Source organism: Crinia signifera, chromosome 6, assembly GCF_055691185.1.
Source record: "Crinia signifera chromosome 6, ASM5569118v1, whole genome shotgun sequence".
NCBI lineage: Eukaryota > Metazoa > Chordata > Amphibia > Anura > Myobatrachidae > Crinia > Crinia signifera.
In genome coordinates this window covers 66,162,016-66,181,456 of record NC_139222.1, presented here as the reverse complement: position 1 = coordinate 66,181,456, position 19,441 = coordinate 66,162,016, and the positions used below count along the sequence as shown (strand labels likewise).

At 45.6% G+C, this 19,441-nt stretch overlaps 1 protein-coding gene and 2 long non-coding RNA genes across 3 annotated transcripts; 1 reads left to right on the top strand and 2 right to left on the bottom strand.

Annotated features, from left to right (window-relative positions):
- Positions 1-1,796: 1,796 nt before the first annotated feature.
- On the top strand, positions 1,797-2,966 carry LOC146009604 (Ig-like V-type domain-containing protein FAM187A). The gene has a single exon (XM_083150052.1). It carries the CDS (start codon positions 1,797-1,799, stop codon positions 2,964-2,966), a length of 1,170 nt encoding a protein of 389 aa, XP_083006178.1.
- Positions 2,967-14,064: 11,098 nt separating this feature from the next.
- Positions 14,065-15,613, bottom strand: LOC146006961 (uncharacterized). The gene is made up of 3 exons (XR_014444148.1): positions 15,517-15,613; positions 15,233-15,350; positions 14,065-14,175 (listed from the first exon to the last, which is right to left on the bottom strand). It is a non-coding gene; the product is annotated as an uncharacterized LOC146006961 (long non-coding RNA).
- A 2,249-nt stretch (positions 15,614-17,862) lies between these two features.
- LOC146006960 (uncharacterized) lies at positions 17,863-18,408 on the bottom strand. Its single transcript, XR_014444147.1, has 3 exons — positions 18,307-18,408; positions 18,085-18,203; positions 17,863-17,981 (listed from the first exon to the last, which is right to left on the bottom strand). It is a non-coding gene; the product is annotated as an uncharacterized LOC146006960 (long non-coding RNA).
- Between the last annotated feature and the right edge of the window lie 1,033 nt (positions 18,409-19,441).

Genomic DNA, 19,441 nt, shown 5'->3' with positions numbered 1-19,441 from the left:
GCTGCTTTGCTCTGCAGAGCAGCTGGTGATCGCTGAAGTGATGCACATGGCATCTCTTCAGCGCAGGGACGGAGGGAGTGCAGGCATTGAGCTTCCCAGCTGCTAGGAATGATGAAAATGGGGGTCGCGGTGCTTGTCCATGCCCTCTCCCTAAGGCCACACCCACCTGGTGTGTAGCTCCGCCCATTTTTGGGCCGACCACGCCTTCGGCGTGACAGGTCGCAGTTTGAGGCGGCACAGCGCATTTTACTAGCACCTGGAATCTCCCTGAAACTAGTTTTCAAAAGTAGGCAAGTATTTTGTGGGTCAGAGCGGAGCTTCATCACCTTTCAGTGTGGCTCCGAGTCCCGCTCCGTGACCCGGACTATTGGGGCTCTAGTGACAGGCAGCAGGTCGTGGGTGTGACGTGTCATATACAGTATGCGCGACTTTATTAGAGGGGCGGAGTCACACTGCTTGGCATTAGCAGTGCACTGCATGTACTGACCCCATCTCCCAACGCCACGCCATGCCCGCACGCAGAGCTCTCTGGATTTTCAGTTTCACCTTCCACTGTCCCAGTCCCGGAGCCTCTCATCCCCCCCAGTATATCTAGTTGCCTGTGCCTCTCGCTCTATATAACAGCCTGCAGATGCGGCTGTTCAGAGGAGAAGACGGAGACAAGCAGGAGGCAGGGACAGTTGTCACCCTGTCACCCACCCTTTCGCTGCCCAGGTACGGGGAAGGGGGGGTGGGGGAGATGACACCTCCGTCTGGCGGAGGGGGGATGATGCCTCCGTCCGGCGGAGGGGGGCACAGACCTTTTTGTCCAGGGCCCCCACAAACTTTAATCCGGCCCTGCTCCAACATGACATATTCCATTAGGTACAAAATGCTCTGCTCCTGGACTTCCCTGCCAGTGGCAGTTGCAGAGTTGGGGCTCCAGCACAGTCCAATATTCAAAAAGGGGAGCCACACCTAATGCCACTCCAAACATCACTGTCCTGGACTCACTGACAGTTGATGTGACCCCGTCTTTTGAATTTTGGACTGTGCTGGAGTTCAACCTCTGTAACTGCCACTGCCAGTTACAGAGGTTGGAAGTCCAGGAACAGAGCAGGGAAGTCCAGGAACAGAGCATTTTGTACCTAATGGAATGGGTCATGCTGGAGGGTATGAGGCATAGCTGCCTACCCTCCTGCATTCTGCAGGAGACTCCCTGAAATAGCTGCAGTCTCCCTCTCGCCCTCGTTAGCCTAGCAATCTCCCTCATTTCAGCTAGCCCACATTACACTGTTACATTTTTTGTGAAAAAAGGGGGGAAAAAAGGAATGAGAGATAGATTTTTCATACACTATTGACTTCTTATTCTGTAATACAGTTTCCTGCTGTGTTTTCCAATGTCTATTGTAAGATTATTGTAAGGCGTGTAGAGAAGAAACGACATCGATGTCCCAAAAAATGCAATTGTAAAGATGCAAAACATTGTTGACACTAAGCATAAGCTATATAACAAAATCAGATGATAATGAGATAAATGGACAGATGAGGGGAGAGATGAAGAAGAGAAAATCAATTGTAAAGTGCAATGGAATATGCTGCGCTATATAAGAAACTGTATATAAATCAGCTGTAGTATCCCCCCTCACTGGTGTATGGGCCCCATAAGTCTGTCTGAGTGGTTGCCATGGTGACATCACAAGAACAGAAGAGACTATCCCAGTGGTGACTCCTGTGCTTGCTCATTTGTCACTTGTGACTAGACGAGACAAGTTGCATACTTGATAGTTGCTTCTTGAGCTATATATTGTTTTACAATGACTTTCATGGTGATGGCTCTGAGGAGTCATCACCTTTTATTACTTATTGCTGCGGCTTTCCTAATAAACATCAGACCGGCTTCTGGATTGGAGCTGCTGGAGGAGAAGGATGTATTCAGAACCGTGCACTGCCCAGCATTCATAGTATTTGACACAGCGGCTTACCTGACGGACATGACCATCACGCTAAAATGCCACTGCAAGCCAGAAGAGATCACTTCTGTAGTGTGGTACTATCAGAAGAATTTGGGTGGTGAGCTCAGCCGGGTGTTCACCAATGTCAACGGTGGAACTCAAGTGGACAGCAACAACATGCAGAGTAACACCGATGCCCTGAAGAGGTTTGCCATCCAAGTGTATGACCTTATACTATTTCGGGCACAAACAAAAGATTCCGGGCACTACATATGTGGCACATGGGATAAGCAGTTTTTCTATAGCTATAACATCGACATCCAAGATGCCCTAACAGCAGATGTGGAATTCTCAGAAAAGAACGATCATCCACAAGAAGACCTGGTAATGGACGGCTTTACAGCCTTCACGTCTTTTTCAGACTGGTCCGTATGTGATCGCTGTGATGTGCAAGGAGAACAAATGAGAGTGGGCTACTGCCATGTGAGGAGTGACCACCTGTTCCCAAGGTATCTGCTCATGAAGAAAAAAGAGGCTCCATGTGGCTCAGGCGCTGTCCTAGCAAGATTCAAGCAATATCTTACTAATCGCAAGCCAGAGATCCAGATCAGACGCTGCACATCACCCTGCAGGAAAACACCATCCAACCTCCTACATAAGATCGGCAAATGGATAACTGGTGCCTTGAAACGTATGAGGAAAATGTGGAATTATATGCCTTTCCTTCCAAACATACCAAACTTACTAAAGGCACCAACTCAAATGGTACATATTCCAGAAGGCCAAAGCCTCACCCTTCAGTGCCCAGGAGCCAAACCAGGGCAAATTGTGGCTTGGGATAAGGAGGAGGAAAAAGTCACCCATAGACTATATCGATCACAGTACCTACTTGGGCCTTCTGACAATGGCAGAGTAACAACAGACTACGGAGAGCATCTGAACATCCGTTCTGTAGAAATCAGTGACACAGGATTGTACTACTGCTGGCTCCAACAGAAGATGAAGGCTGGATTCAGGATGACTGTGCTATAAGGTGGCTTAAAAACTCGGTTTACTGATCCAGAGGCTATTGCTACCATGAAGACCATCTGCTTAAGCTTTAGGCATGTTCATTTGTCTCATTTACTGTGTCAGGTGTTGCTGCTATAACTTCATGTGTCCATACTAACTGCAGAGACTGCTGCCACATTGCCCAGCCACAAGGCATCACCAGATGCCAGCACATACTTTTTGTACTAGATCTCATCTCATGGCAAAACCGAGATGTGATGAGATGCGATATTGTATACAATATTGTATATAATAATTGAACCGTGTATGGGCACCTTAACATCTATAACAACAACAAACAAAACCTCCAGAGGACATAACACCTCTCTGGAGGCCACTAACCCAGCCTATGTGACTATCATAGCCGGTCTCAAGCCCGGATAAATGGGGAGGGGTGGCTTCTATGGTGAAAGAACCAACCAATGCAAGGCTGCACTTTTTGCAGATGAACAAAACCAGGCGGCACTGCAGGTGGGGACACAATGCTCTATTCCTGGACTTTCCTCTTAATGCATGATTACCATCACATGTGCTGAAGCACCTTTCTTATCAATGAACCGGTTTAAAACAGGTGATGGCAATTGTGAATTAAGTGGGAAGTCCAGAAGCAGAGCATTGTGTCCCTCCTAGAGAGGGTTATGTTGGGAGGTATGTGCTATAACCTTTGGCTAGGCACAAAGCTGCATACCTCCCAACATGACCCATGCCAGGAGGGACACAAAGCTCTGTTTCTGGACTTCCCTCTTAATGTATATATAGTTACATAGTACATAGTTACGGTATACGGTCTTTTGGTCGAACACGGGAAGATAGAACGTACTTACATCGACACCACTGCACAGACACACCATTGCTCGACAGTGACTTTACATCGAAACATTTTAGGTCGAATGTCATATAAGATCGATATTGACATGATCGCCAAACTTAGAACGCCGACCATACCTTACATCGACTAAGCTTACATCGACTTTGTCTAGGTCGACTAACGTACGATCGAAATGCATTACATCGAATAGACTTACATCGAATCCATCTAGGTCGAAACACTGAACAACGAACTCACAATACTTAGACTGTCCTTATATCGACAAGTACTTGGTCGATACAACAAAGTTCGAACCACAATACGTCGAACGTACTTACATCGATAACGTTAAGGTCGAAACTCAGAACATCGAAAAACAAAGTATCGACAGTTCTTTGATCGACAACAACTAGGTCGATAAACATAACATCGACCCGCATTACATCGAACGCTATTTCATCGACGAGTGAAAGGTCGGCCGTTTATAAGTCGAACTTATTTAGGTCGACGTACACAAGGTCGACCGTTTATAGCTTAACATCTTACTGTACTGTAGTTGCACCCATTCATGATGGCATGATGATCATTCATGATGACACCCTGCTCAATACCCTACATCACCACTCTGTCAACGCTGCACCACTCCTAAATCCACCCATATCTGTCTAAATCTCCACGCCGCTATACTCCCGTTGTACAGCACTATTCTAACGTGGCACTACAAGTGCCACAATGACTTGTCACTGCTCAGCGCTGCATACCCAAATTACACCCTCACCCAGTAAGGGCTCCACCCCTGGGATCCCTCCTTCCCCCTTGCTGCACCCTTAAAATACGGCACCCCCATTCCCGGATAAATGTAGACTCCCCAAGCCTCCCCATACAGTCACACAGCCTCCCGCCTACATTCAGTCGCCTAGCTCCACTCTAGCGCATTGCCGGCGCCTATCATGACTGCCGCGCCCAGTAGGCAGCTGCCTAGGGTGCCGCGATCTCGGGGGGCGCTAAAGTCGGCCTTTTCAATATAGTTACATAGTTACATAGTAGGTAAGGCTGAAAAAAGACTTGCGTCCATCTAGTTCAACCTGGTATAGATATCCATTGCTGATATGGTAGGTTCTGGTATTTTACAGACAAATTATATTTCTTATTTGTACCCATGGATGTTTTTCTCCAGTAAATGTTTGTCCAACTTTGCCTTGAACGCATTTAATGAGCCAGCCGTTACCACCTCTCTGGGAAGAGAGTTCCAGAGTTTGACTGTTCTGACCGTAAAGAAATTCTTTCTACTAGCTGAATGAAATCTTTTTTCTTCTAATCTATACTCATGCCCTCGCGTCCTAGATTCCTTTCTAGTAGAAAATAGGGTGTGTGACAGTTCCTTATATTGGCCCTTGATATACTTGTACATGTTGAGCATGTCCCCCCTTAAACGTCTCTTTTCTAATGTAAATAGTCCCAAATTGCTTAATCTCTCCCCGTAGCTTAAATTCTCCATTCCCCTAATAAGCTTTGTTGCTCGCCTTTGGACTTTTTCTAATTCTATGATGTCCTTTTTATAGTGTGGGGCCCAGAACTGTACTCCGTACTCTAGGTGAGGTCTCACCAATGCTTTATATAGTGGCATAATTACCCTTGAGTCCCTAGTTTCCATTCCCCTCTTAATACATGCCAGAATTTTGTTGGCCTTTTTTGTAGCTACATTACAATGGGCACTACATCCTAGATTGCTGTCTATTTGGACTCCTAGATCCTTTTCAAGTATGGAATTACCCAGTTCCTCTCCGCTAAGGTTGTAACTTGCACACTGGTTGTGTCTCCCAAGGTGCATAACCTTACATTTATCTACATTGAACCTCATCTTCCATTTTTTTGCCCACTCATCTAGAATTGCAAGATCATTTTGAAGCATGGTGACATCTTCTGGTGATTTGATGACTTTGCTAAGTTTTGTATCGTCCGCAAAGATGGATACATTGCTGAGTAACCCTATCCCAATATCGTTAATAAAAATGTTAAACAAAATGGGCCCCAAAACCGAACCCTGGGGCACTCCACTTAGTACCGGTATCATATCTGATACGGCACCATTCACAACCACTCTTTGTTCTCTATTACATAGCCAATTCCCTACCCATCTGCAGATATTTTCACCCAATCCTAGGTTCTCCATTTTATTAATCAATCTCTTGTGTGGGACAGTATCAAATGCTTTAGCATCTACAGCATTTCCATTATCGAGGTTTTTGCTAACCTCTTCATAGAACCCTAGTAGATTAGTTTGGCATGAACGATTTTTCACGAACCCATGTTGGTTAGTACTGAGTAGACGGTGATGATCTAAATATTCCTGAATACCATCCCTTAAAAATCCTTCAAATAGTTTACCCACAATTGATGTTAAACTAACGGGTCTGTAATTAGCGGGATCTTCCTTTTTTCCTTTTTTGAATATTGGCACTACCTCTGCTATTCTCCAATCTTTTGGTACTATACCTGACGATAGTGACTTGCTAAAGATATAATGTAGGGGGGTAGCTAGTTCATCCCTTAATTCCATTAATACCCTCGGATGAATCCCATCTGGCCCTGGTGACTTATTTGTTTTGAGTTTTGAGTACTAGCATGTCCGTGAGCATCCCTGTTGTACTTAATGCAGCTGGGTGCTGTGGAACCTCTGAGACCTCCCCCACACTTTCCCTAGAGGCATACTTACCTACTTTGGTGCCTAACATGACTCATACCGGCCCTGGTGGCACCACAAGTGCCACAACGACCTGGCACTGCTCAGCGCCGCACACCCCCATTACACCCTCATCCATGAAGGGCTCCACCCCTGGGATCCCTCCATCTCCCTCGCTGCACCCATAAAATACGGCACCCCCATTGCCGGCTAAATGCACACTTTCCAAGCCTCCCCATACAGTCACACAGCCTCCCGCCTACATTCAGTCGCCTACCTCCACTCTAGCTCATTGCCGGCGCCTATCATCACTGTGGCACCACAAGTGCCAGAATGACTTGCCACTCTTCAGCGCCGCACACGCCCATTAAACCCTCACCCAGGAAGGCCTCCACCCCTGGGATCCCTCCAAACTCCCTAGCTGCACCCCTAAAATACGGCACCCCCATTGCCGGCTAAATGCACACTTTCCAAGCCTCCCCATACAGTCACGCAGCCTCCCGCCTACATTCAGTCGCCTAGCTCCACTCTAGCGCATTGCCGGCGCCTATCATCACTGTGGCACCACAAGTGCCAGAATGACCTGCCACTCTTCAGCGCCGCACACGCCCATTAAACCCTCACCCAGGAAGGCCTCCACCCCTGGGATCCCTCCAAACTCCCTAGCTGCACCCCTAAAATACGGCACCCCCATTGCCGGCTAAATGCACACTTTCAAAGCCTCCCCATACAGTCACGCAGCCTCCCGCCTACATTTAGTCGCCTAGCTCCACTCTAGCGCATTGCCGGCGCCTATCATCACTGTGGCACCACAAGTGCCAGAATGACCTGCCACTCTTCAGCGCCGCACACGCCCATTAAACCCTCACCCAGGAAGGGCTCCACCTTTGGGATCCCTCCATCTCCCTAGCTGCACCCCTAAAATATGGCACCCCCATTGCCGGCTAAATGCAGACTTTCCAAGCCTCCCCATACAGTCACGCAGCCTCCCGCCTACATTCAGTCGCCTAGCTCCACTCTAGCGCATTGCCGGCGCCTATCATCACTGTGGCACCACAAGTGCCAGAATGACCTGCCACTCTTCAGCGCCGCACACGCCCATTAAACCCTCACCCAGGAAGGCCTCCACCCCTGGGATCCCTCCAAACTCCCTAGCTGCACCCATAAAATACGGCACCCCCATTGCCGGCTAAATGCACACTTTCCAAGCCTCCCCATACAGTCACGCAGCCTCCCGCCTACATTCAGTCGCCTAGCTCCACTCTAGCGCATTGCCGGCGCCTATCATCACTGTGGCACCACAAGTGCCAGAATAACCTGCCACTCTTCAGCACCGCACACGCCCATTAAACCCTCACCCAGGAAGGCCTCCACCCCTGGGATCCCTCCAAACTCCCTTGCTGCACCCCTAAAATACGGCACCCCCATTGCCGGCTAAATGCACACTTTCCAAGCCTCCCCATACAGTCACGCAGCCTCCCGCCTACATTCAGTCGCCTAGCTCCACTCTAGCGCATTGCCGGCGCCTATCATCACTGTGGCACCACAAGTGCCAGAATGACCTGCCACTCTTCAGCGCCGCACACGCCCATTAAAGCCTCACCAAGGAAGGCCTCCACCCCTGGGATCCCTCCATCTCCCTAGCTGCACCCATAAAATACGGCACCCCCATTGCCGGCTAAATGCACACTTTCCAAGCCTCCCCATACAGTCACGCAGCCTCCCGCCTACATTCAGTCGCCTAGCTCCACTCTAGCACATTGCCGGCGCCTATCATCACTGTGGCACCACAAGTGCCAGAATGACCTGCCACTCTTCAGCGCCGCACACGCCCATTAAACCCTCACCCAGGAAGGGCTCCTCCCCTGGGATCCCTCCAAACTCCCTAGCTGCACCCCTAAAATACGGCACCCCCATTCCCTGCTAAATGCAGACTTCCCAAGCCTCCCCATACAGTCACACAGCCTCCCGTCTACATTTATATGGCCGCTACTCCTATTTTGATCCAAATGTGTTTGCCTACATGTGTTAGGGAATACAGTGGGACAGGGACTGATTTGATGTCATGTTTGTGCACATGTGGAAGGGAATATAGAGTGTAAGCACTACTGGGGCAGGGACTGATTTGAATGTTCATATATTTTCTGTAAAGCGCTGCGGAATATGTGCGCGCTTTAATAAAGAAATTTAAAAATAAATAAAAATGTTTTGTGCCAGCCTACACCAATTTATCTATAAAATCATGTCTCCTAAAAGCATGGGTCATTCTCCTGGCGCCTAAATCGGTTCTATATCTTGACACTGGGGTCAGATGTCTTTTGATTTTGCTAATATAATTATTTTAATCTGTGTATTCACGGTTACTTTAAACAAAGCATGTGTCATAACCCTGGCGCCTTAGTCTTTTGATATCTTTAAAGAAATATTTTATATCTTGGTCAGATATCTTTTGAGTTTGGTAATATCATTAGTGTAATCAGTGTATTCACAGTTAGCTTAAACAAAAGCATGTGTCATACTCCTGGCGCCTCAGTCTTTTGTATATCTTGACAGATATCTGTTATATCTTTTGAGTTTTCTAATGTCATTATTGTAATTAAAGTGTATTCACAGTTAGCTTGAACCAAAGCATGTGTCATACTTCTGGCGCCTCAGTCTTTTGCATATCTACTGGGCTCACATTATTTTCTCATTTGCTAATTGAATTTTTATAATCGAATTGTATTCATTATTACTGTACCTACAATACACCTTGATTTCTTTGTTTCGGAGAATCATTTAGACGCCGCAAATCTTGCCCTGTACACCCCATTTTATATATATAGACTTATCTACACCTCAGAAACTATTCTACTATTTAATATAGTACTACAAGTAACATAATGCCCTTGCACTGCTCACCGCTATGCTAGCAGTGATACCCGCACACCCATTCATTAGTGTTAGGCTTGGGGAGTCAGCTAGGCAGATGGAAGGATCCCATGGGTGCAATCCATCATGCTTTACGGTGTAATTGGTGTTTGCAGTGCTCCGCAGTGCCATGTCATTCTGGCACTTGTAGTGCCGCAGTCATGATAGAGCCAGGCAAAGTGCTAGAGTGGAGCTATGCGACTGAATGTAGACGGGAGGCTGTGAGACGTTGGGGAGGCTGGATTTATCCGGCAATAGGGTCCATGGCATCCGCATTCACCACAGTTCAACACTTTGAATGCTGCACCCCTAAGTGTACCCATAGCTGTGTACATGTAGACACCACAAATTTCTACCCTGACATCCCTTTTTCTGTATATATTACATGCGCCCGATACCTACAGATGTCCAGTGTTCCACCGACTGTCCCTTGTAATTTAGTAGCACAAGTTATCACCCCTTCATTAGGGTTAGCACCTGGCATCCTCCTTCACCCCTGTAGCACCCTAAAGTTGCCCTCTAAACTAAAATCAAACATTTTCAGCATTTTCGTATTTTATTTTCAAACCAATTTACAGCACCTGTTCAAGTCGTAACGGCTAATTTTAAACCAGCCCACTTTTTAAACCAGCCCACTTTTTGAAATGAAGCCTTTTCATTGGGTTAGGTTTTTTTCTAACTTCGAAAGACTAACGCCCATTTCAAACACTATAAAAATACCTACATTCAATGTCCCGGATTCATATTTGAAATTTTGGATCAAGTATTCTGTGGTACAGCTACAGCTATTTTTTCTAAGATGGCAGATGAATCTAGACCAGCACCAGCAGCAGCAGCAGCAACAATATCACCAGCACCAGCGCCCGAATTTACATTTGTTCCGTCCCGGAGAGGAATGTTACTCAACGTAAACGGCTATCTACTTGCCAAGAATAAGCAGAAGGAAGACGTCGTCTATTGGCACTGCACAGAAAGAACAACAGGCCCTTGTTCAGCCTACGCCAAAACCACGATTGTGGCCGGAGTTCACCAACTTAATAGGCACGGTGAGCATACTCATGCTCCCAGACCGGAGAAGACAATTGTGGCCGTTGCTAAGGCAGCGATAAAGCAACGTGCCAGGGATACCACCGAGGAACCATCACAAATTATCCAAAATGTAACAGCGGATATGCCCTCTACAAGTGCTATGGCCCTTATTCTGATCGGTGCGGATATTCCCGCATTCTTACGGTGCGGTCCGCACGCCACGGTGTTTTGCCGCGTGCGGCCATCGTCCGTAGAAACGCCCACGGGTCCTCCGCATTCGGACGGACTCACTCTTTAAGAACAGGGCGTGTTTACGGACGACATACAAAGCATGCGTGTGCGGGAGAAACACTCCGATTCGGCACGGTATTACAGAGTATTACAGAGTATGCTCGGGAATACCGCATCCGAACGGGAGCCAAGCGGTGCTACCGCACGTAAGCGGAGTATTTACGCCAAACAACCCACTATGAAGTATCTTCTGCTATACATCACATGACCCACTTATTCAATTACCTATCCTGATAAAAAAATGCTTATTTGGAATTGGAATCAATTAGATTCCAATATATCCTTACAAGCATGCCTAACACATGCATTGCACACATTAACCCTTACAGCAATTGAAGTGCAATGGTTTCAATTAAAGCACTGACAAGCGTCCTATTAGTGAGTAATGAGTAAAGGAGTCGATTCTATTGGGTTCAGGTGTTAATGCTTGTAGTCATTAGGCGTACGTTCGCCTACCGCATGAACGAGTGGTGTCCGCAAAGCAATAGTACACTTGTGGACACCGCACATTTCTGCCCTTTTTGATCGCGTGCATTCGGAGTGGTTTCCGAATGTACGCCCCCCAACATAAGTGTACTCCCCCGTGTCCGCCCATGTTTCCGCCCCGTTTTGCCCACTTTGAAACTACGCCCATGTGTCATTCCGCATGACGCCCATAATACGCCCCTATTTCCCGACTGATAGCGGTGAACAGTTTTGGACGGGATTTGCCCGAACTGGTACCGAGTCAAGGCGTGGCACATGCGCGTAGCGTTCTCCACGCATGCGCAGACGCCATAAAGACGCGATCCGTAAGTACGCGGTAAAGTCCGCGTCAATCAGAATAAGGGCCAATGTGTTTGCCCAACCGGGAATCCCTTCGTCAATTAGTAAAAAGGGTAAGGAGGGAAGATTGCCCTGCCGAACCCACCATCCTGGAGGACATTAATGTTCCTCATAATTTGGAATACATCGAGGATACCAAATTTTTGTTAAGGGACAGTTCAGTTGGTGATGAAAGGGTACTTTTATTTAGTACAGAAGAGAACTTGAGGAAGCTCCATGAAGCACAGTATTGGGTAATGGACGGAACTTTCAAGACTTGCCCGACATTATTTCGCCAGATCTATTCCATACATGCTATGGTTGGCACACATGAAACATCACAGCGCTTTTTACCGCTTGTTTATGGACTGTTAAGCAGCAAGAATGAGGAATGCTATTTACGATTTTTTGAAGAACTTCAAGACATTGGAACTGATTTGGGAATGCCATTTTCCCCAATGTATATAATAACGGATTTCGAACTTTCAGCAATCAGAGCTTCAAAGAATGTTTTTCCAAGCAGCACACACAAGTGTTGCCTCTTTCATCTTTTCCAAAACATTTGGAGAAAGATTCAAGCACATGGACTTGCAGGTGATTATGCAAAGGATTATGCACTTGCATTGAAATTAAAGAGCATACAAGCACTTGCTTTTCTACCGGAAGATGACATTCCAGCTGCTTTTGAAGTTTTGAAAGGGGAAATGCCTGCAATTGCTTCCCCCGTGTTAACTTATTTTGAGGAGAATTATGTATTGGGACGTCTAAGAGATCGCACACGAAGCCTTACCCGGTCAGCACCTCTTTTTCCACCACAAATATGGTCCATCTATGACTCAATGTTAGCTGGAATACCCCGAACCCAAAATAGGTTGGAGGGTTGGCATCGCAGATGGAACATAATTCTTAGCGAAAAAAAGTTCGGTGTATACAAGCTCATCACGTTTTTACATAAAGAACAGAAAGTCACAGCTAGTTTTATCCAGAAGGTAGTTCTGAATGTTGCAAGAACACCCCCAAGGAGAGACTTGAAAGAACGTGAGGAGGCAATTCAGCGTTGTGTTTCACAGTATGGACATGTCCCTGTACTGGAATATCTTGGTGCCATTGGACATCACTTAGCATTCCCTTAAACACATTGTTTTTCAATTTTTTTCTACAAGTTTATATGTTTGGATAATTATTTTTCAAGTTCTTAAGTTCAAGTTCTAATTTTAAAATTCTGATGTTAAAAAGGAAGCCAAGCCATTACAGTGAATTCAAATTTATGGTAAGTAAACGTTCTAATTCATATACTTATACATTACATTTCTCACCTTTAACAATAGTAAAATATGAATGTTTTAAACCCCCCCCCCCCACAAAGAAAAAAATCTGCATTAACTTTTACTATTGTAAAATCCCCAAGTATTCTACCAAATTCTACTATGATGGTATTGATCCAAACTTAAATATTTGATTTGCAATTGGTCAGTATGATGTATTTAAATAACCTTTTAAGATAACATAATCTTAGTGTTATCTATTTACCCTTAAATGTATATATTTTTTTTAATTTGGAAAACTGTATTTAAATTAGTTAGAATCTGTTTGTAGTTTTTATGTTCTCTACCAATCTAGATTTTCCAAATTCTATCATCAGTCAGTGGGTTACCGTACAACTGTTAAACCACACTTAGGTAGACAGTCATTAGGTCAACATGGGAAAAGGTCGACATGGGCCAAGGTCGACATGATTGTATGTCGACATGTGTTTTTTAAAGCCAAATGTCGACATGTACACAGTTGGAGTTGCACCGCAGCCCCTGCAATTGCTTTCTATGCTTCGGACACGGTGCATCGTTACACTCGGCACACTTTGATTCTCCCGCCATGCCATAGTGGATGGTAGGGCATGAAATACCGCCTGTAGGCACAAAAAACATTGAAAAAACCTATGTCGACCTAATGACTGGCGGCCTAAAACCATGTCCACCTTTAACCCGGTCGACCTTCAGTGGTCTCCCTAATGATTGTCCACCTAAGTGTTGTCTAATAATGATATATAGATGCAGGAAACTGTCATCTATATATCATTGAGTAATGACTACACCTGTGCAGCAACCATCTGGTCTGGAAACAAAACTATTGTTAGCTTTCGATTCATATACTTGGCTACCCCTGATCTATGTAATGACAGTACACCTTACTATATAGAGAAAGTAAATCACACAGTGTACAATAATCATAATCCCAAAAAATTTTATATAGTTAATTTTAACTTAATAACCCACTTTTTTACATTATATATCTCATATCAAGCACTTACAATAATCAAAAATATACCCGGACACATGTAAATTGATAGAATTGCTTTTTATTATATTACATTTATATCAAATATGTGCAATTTTATTATATTCAAGTCATTTGAAATCAATTATGGCATCTTTGTTGTGTAACCTTTAACCATAAACCGCTTAAGACATACATATTTATAAACATTGTTTCATTCTCATTAATGTGAGACATGCAGAATAAGTACTCGCTATATAACAAAGTGTTAATAATAATAATAATAATAATAATAATAATAATTCTGGTTCTGCATTTGCTTTCAAAACTATATTCAATCATTTTTTGGCATCATGTATTTCATATACTTCATTTCTTCTGTAATGTATGAGCTGCAAAACAAAAGAGAAAGTAAATTACACAAAAATATTGCATAGGCCTGCTTAACTTGTGCATTAATACTTGATGGTTCTTGTCCCAAATTTCTACACGCATATATAAATGGTACGTCAGCTGACCAATCTTTCAGGCAGTTTTCTTCTTTGTGATAGTCCCTTACAGATGGGTGGTTTACTCATGTTTATTCGCAAGACTGCAAATTCGCAGCCTTGCGAGTCCACCAAACCCCGCCCGGCGAAAGCCCCCCCCCACCCCCCTTAAACTGAGTCTTCATCCGATCAGCTGCGAATTTACGTTTTGCATAGACATCAATTCGCATGGCTCGGGTAACCACCTACATCTTTCGATGGTCACCGACTATCGAATGATGTTTAGCGTGCACGCATATATAAGTGACTTCAGTTACTTACATTTGTGTGCACACTGGCGTGGATATAGGCGGGCAGCTGACATACAGTGATGTCAGCTACCCGCCCCCCACACCCGCATCACTGCCTCATTACCATGAGAACGCCCATGCCCCCGCCCATCTCCTACCCCCCCCCCCAAGGGTGCGTGCACGCATCATACGCCTGCACATGCGCAGATACCCACAGACGACCATCATTGGTAATGCGTGTGAATGCACGCAGTACCATATTGATCTGAAGGCCCATTATCCTGTCTGGCACTAGACACACACGACTGTATTTTAATTTTATCACTGGTTTTAAAAATTAACATTAATTCCCTTATTCAGATCTGATTTGAGTGTTTTGGAAATGCCATCTAAATTTTGGATTAAAAATAATGCAGTCAGCATTTACCCTGCACAGAAACAAAACACCAATATAAATCTATACATGTTACATATGCCCCAACAGCAATGCACATGCTTTTACCCATTTTTGGAAAAATATTGTACTTTGATCAGATCTGAATAAGGCCCTAAATGTGCTCACATTGACATTGCTAAATATATATATATATATATATATATATATATATATGTGTGTGTTTTTTTTAAATACAACAAAGAAAAAAAATTTATAGGAAGTAAATCAAACTTACCCAATGTGTCATCCTTTGATAGCCCTATGCCAGCCTCCTCATTGTCTTCTCTTCCCAGGCTGGACCCTTGCACGCTTCTGTGCCGACGTCTTCTCCTGTTCCGTCTGGATGGTCTTGGCTTGAAGGATGCAACCCCCCCCAACAAAATATAAGTTATTTATGGGCACTATAGTATCTTGTTTAAAAATTTGTCCCTGTTACCATCTCCTTTTACCTTTCCCTAACTCCCCCTTTCCAACAAAAAGTGTACCCTCTTTGCTTTTGTGTTGATGCAATAAACTTACCTGATTCAGCTCCCTTGATAGCCCTATGCCAGCCTCCTCATTGTCTTCTCTTCCCAGGCTGGACCCTTGCACGCTTCTGTGCCGACGTCTTCTCCTGTTCCCTCTGGATTTGTCGTGATGGACGTGAAGCAAAAGGAAAAAAAAACAAAAGTAAGTTCATATCTACTCCTGCCAGGTTCTCTTCTACCTCTGACCCTCTATACTTGCCAAGCCCCCTTTCCTACAAAAAGTGTACCCTCTTTGCTTGTGTGTTGATGCAATAAACTTACCTGATTCAGCTCCCTTGATAGCCCTATGCCAGCCTCATCATTGTCTTCTCTTCCCAGGCTGGACCCTTGCACGCTTCTGTGCCGACGTCTTCTCCTGTTCTGTCTGGATGGTCTTGGCTTGAAGGATGCAACCCCCCAACAAAATATAAGTTATTTATGGGCACTATAGTATCTTGTTTAAAAATTTGTCCCTGTTACCATCTCCTTTTACCTTTCCCTAACTCCCCCTTTCCTACAAAAAGTGTACCCTCTTTGCTTGTGTGTTGATGCAACAAACTTACCCGATTCAGATCCCTTGATAGCCCTATGCCAGCCTCCTCATTGTCTTCTCTTCCCAGGCTGGACCCTTGCACACTTCTGTGCCGACGTCTTCTCCTGTTCCGTCTGGATGGTCTTGGCTTGAAGGATGTAACCCCCCCAACAAAATATAAGTTATTTATGGGCCCTATAGTATCTTGTTTAAAAATTTGTCCCTGTTACCATCTCCTTTTACCTTTCCCTAACTCCCCCTTTCCTACAAAAAGTGTACCCTCTTTGCTTTTGTGTTGATGCAATAAACTTACCTGATTCAGCTCCCTTGATAGCCCTATGCCAGCCTCATCATTGTCTTCTCTTCCCAGGCTGGACCCTTGCACGCTTCTGTGCCGACGTCTTCTCCTGTTCCCTCTGGATTTGTCGTGATGGACGTGAAGCAAAAGGAAAAAAAAACAAAAGTAAGTTCATATCTACTCCTGCCAGGTTCTCTTCTACCTCTGACCCTCTATACTTGCCAAGCCCCCTTTCCTACAAAAAGTGTACCCTCTTTGCTTGTGTGTTGATGCAACAAACTTACCCGATTCAGATCCCTTGATAGTCCTATGCCAGCCTCCTCATTGTCTTCTCTTCCCAGGCTGGACCCTTGCACGCTTCTGTGCCGACGTCTTCTCCTGTTCCGTCTGGATGGTCTTGGCTTGAAGGATGCAACCCCCCCAACAAAATATAAGTTATTTATGGGCACTATAGTATCTTGTTTAAAAATTTGTCCCTGTTACCATCTCCTTTTACCTTTCCCTAACTCCCCCTTTCCTACAAAAAGTGTACCCTCTTTGCTTTTGTGTTGATGCAATAAACTTACCTGATTCAGCTCCCTTGATAGCCCTATGCCAGCCTCCTCATTGTCTTCTCTTCCCAGGCTGGACCCTTGCACGCTTCTGTGCCGACGTCTTCTCCTGTTCCCTCTGGATTTGTCGTGATGGACGTGAAGCAAAAGGAAAAAAAAACAAAAGTAAGTTCATATCTACTCCTGCCAGGTTCTCTTCTACCTCTGACCCTCTATACTTGCCAAGCCCCTTTTCCTACAAAAAAGTGTACCCTCTTTGCTTGTGTGTTGATGCAACAAACTTACCCGATTCAGATCCCTTGATAGCCCTATGCCAGCCTCCTCATTGTCTTCTCTTCCCAGGCTGGACCCTTGCACGCTTCTGTGCCGACGTCTTCTCCTGTTCCGTCTGGATGGTCTTGGCTTGAAGGATGCAACCCCCCCAACAAAATATAAGTTATTTATGGGCACTATAGTATCTTGTTTAAAAATTTGTCCCTGTTACCATCTCCTTTTACCTTTCCCTAACTCCCCCTTTCCTACAAAAAGTGTACCCTCTTTGCTTTTGTGTTGATGCAATAAACTTACCTGATTCAGCTCCCTTGATAGCCCTATGCCAGCCTCATCATTGTCTTCTCTTCCCAGGCTGGACCCTTGCACGCTTCTGTGCCGACGTCTTCTCCTGTTCCCTCTGGATTTGTCGTGATGGACGTGAAGCAAAAGGAAAAAAAAACAAAAGTAAGTTCATATCTACTCCTGCCAGGTTCTCTTCTACCTCTGACCCTCTATACTTGCCAAGCCCCCTTTCCTACAAAAAGTGTACCCTCTTTGCTTGTGTGTTGATGCTTGACGAATCTTCAGTGTGGCAGAGGTGCAGAGCCTTCTTGAACTTTATTCCTGAAAGAAAGTGTGAGTTATTGACAAAGATTTTAACCCTCTGCTATCTGTCCCTTACCCTACATCACTCTTGCCCTGGGAAGAAAGCATGAGGCAACTTACCCTCTGCCACAGCACTGGAAAGCCTTATTACAGCCCGTCGTCTCTTTGCAGACTGGACCCCTTGATGCTTGACGAATCTTCAGTGTGGCAGAGGTGCAGAGCCTTCTTGAACGTTATTCCTGAAAGAAAGTGTGAGTTATTGACAAAAGATTTCAACCCTCTGCTATCTGTCCCTTACCCTACATCACTCTTGTCCTGGGAAGAAAGCATGAGGCAACTTACCCTCTGCCGCAGCACTGGAAAGCCTTATGACAGCCCGTCGTCTCTTTGCAGACTGGACCCCTTGATGCTTGACGAATCTTCAGTGTGGCAGAGGTGCAGAGCCTTCTTGAACGTTATTCCTGAAAGAAAGTGTGAGTTATTGACAAAAGATTTCAACCCTCTGCTATCTGTCCCTTACCCTACATCACTCTTGCCCTGGGAAGAAAGCATGAGGCAACTTACCCTCTGCCGCAGCACTGGAAAGCCTTATGACAGCCCGTCGTCTCTTTGCAGACTGGACCCCTTGATGCTTGACAGTGTGGCAGCCTTCTGTTGTAGAGCCTTGATGGAAAACAAAGTTATTTTCAAATGGAAATAAAATGATCATGCATAAACATTATTCAACAGATTTATTTAACATACAAAAGTAAATAAAATATAATGAAAATTACCTTTAGGTTAGGCTCGGTCATCTTTGGGGCTCTGCCCTCCTGGTCCACCATTTGGGGCTCTGCCCTCCTGGTCCACCTTTGGGGCTCTGCCCTCCTGGTCCACCTTTGGGGCTCTGCCCTCCTGGTCCACCTTTGGGGCTCTGCCCTCCTGGTCCATCTTTGGGGCTCTGCCCTCCTAGTCCACCTTTGGGGCTCTGCCCTCCTGGTCCACCTTTGGGGCTCTGCCCTCCTGGTCCACCTTTGGGGCTCTGCTCGGCTTCACCTCCTTTGGTTCTCTGGCCGGCTTTACCGCCTTTGGTGCTCTGGCCTGCTTCACCTCCTTTGGTGCTCTGACCACCTTGACCTTTGGAGCTGTGAGCGCCTGCTCCTTCATCTGTTCTGTCTCTTTCTTGTCATACACCACTCTCCAATGAAGCTCCTCCTGTGCTGTGCCAGCCTTTGTGCTTTTTTGTCTTCCTGCCTTGCCCTCCTTTTTGGCTCTAACCACCTTTTCCTTTGATCCTCTGACAACCGTGTGCTCCTTACTTCCTGTGGCCATATGCTGCTTCTTTAAACTTGCCTGGTTTTGTTGTGCTGTCAACATCTCTGTCTTGCGCTTGCTAACCTGTGTCTCCTGTTGTGCCGTGTCTTTCTGCTCCTTCTGCTGGCCTTTGTTCTGGTTTCCTTTAACCACTCCCCAAGAATGCTCCTCCTTGGCTCCGTCAGCCTTCTCCTTTGCCATTCTTGCAGCCATGACCTCCTTTGTGGATCTGAGAACCTTGTCCTTTGGTCCTCTGAACACCTGCTTCTCCTTACTTCCTGTGGCAACATGCTGCTGTTCTTTTTCCCGTTTTTGCTGTGCTGTAAACATCATCTCCATCAGGCACAAGCTCGCCTGCGTTTCCTGTTGGCCCATGTCCGCCTGCTTCTTCTGCTGGGCTATGGCT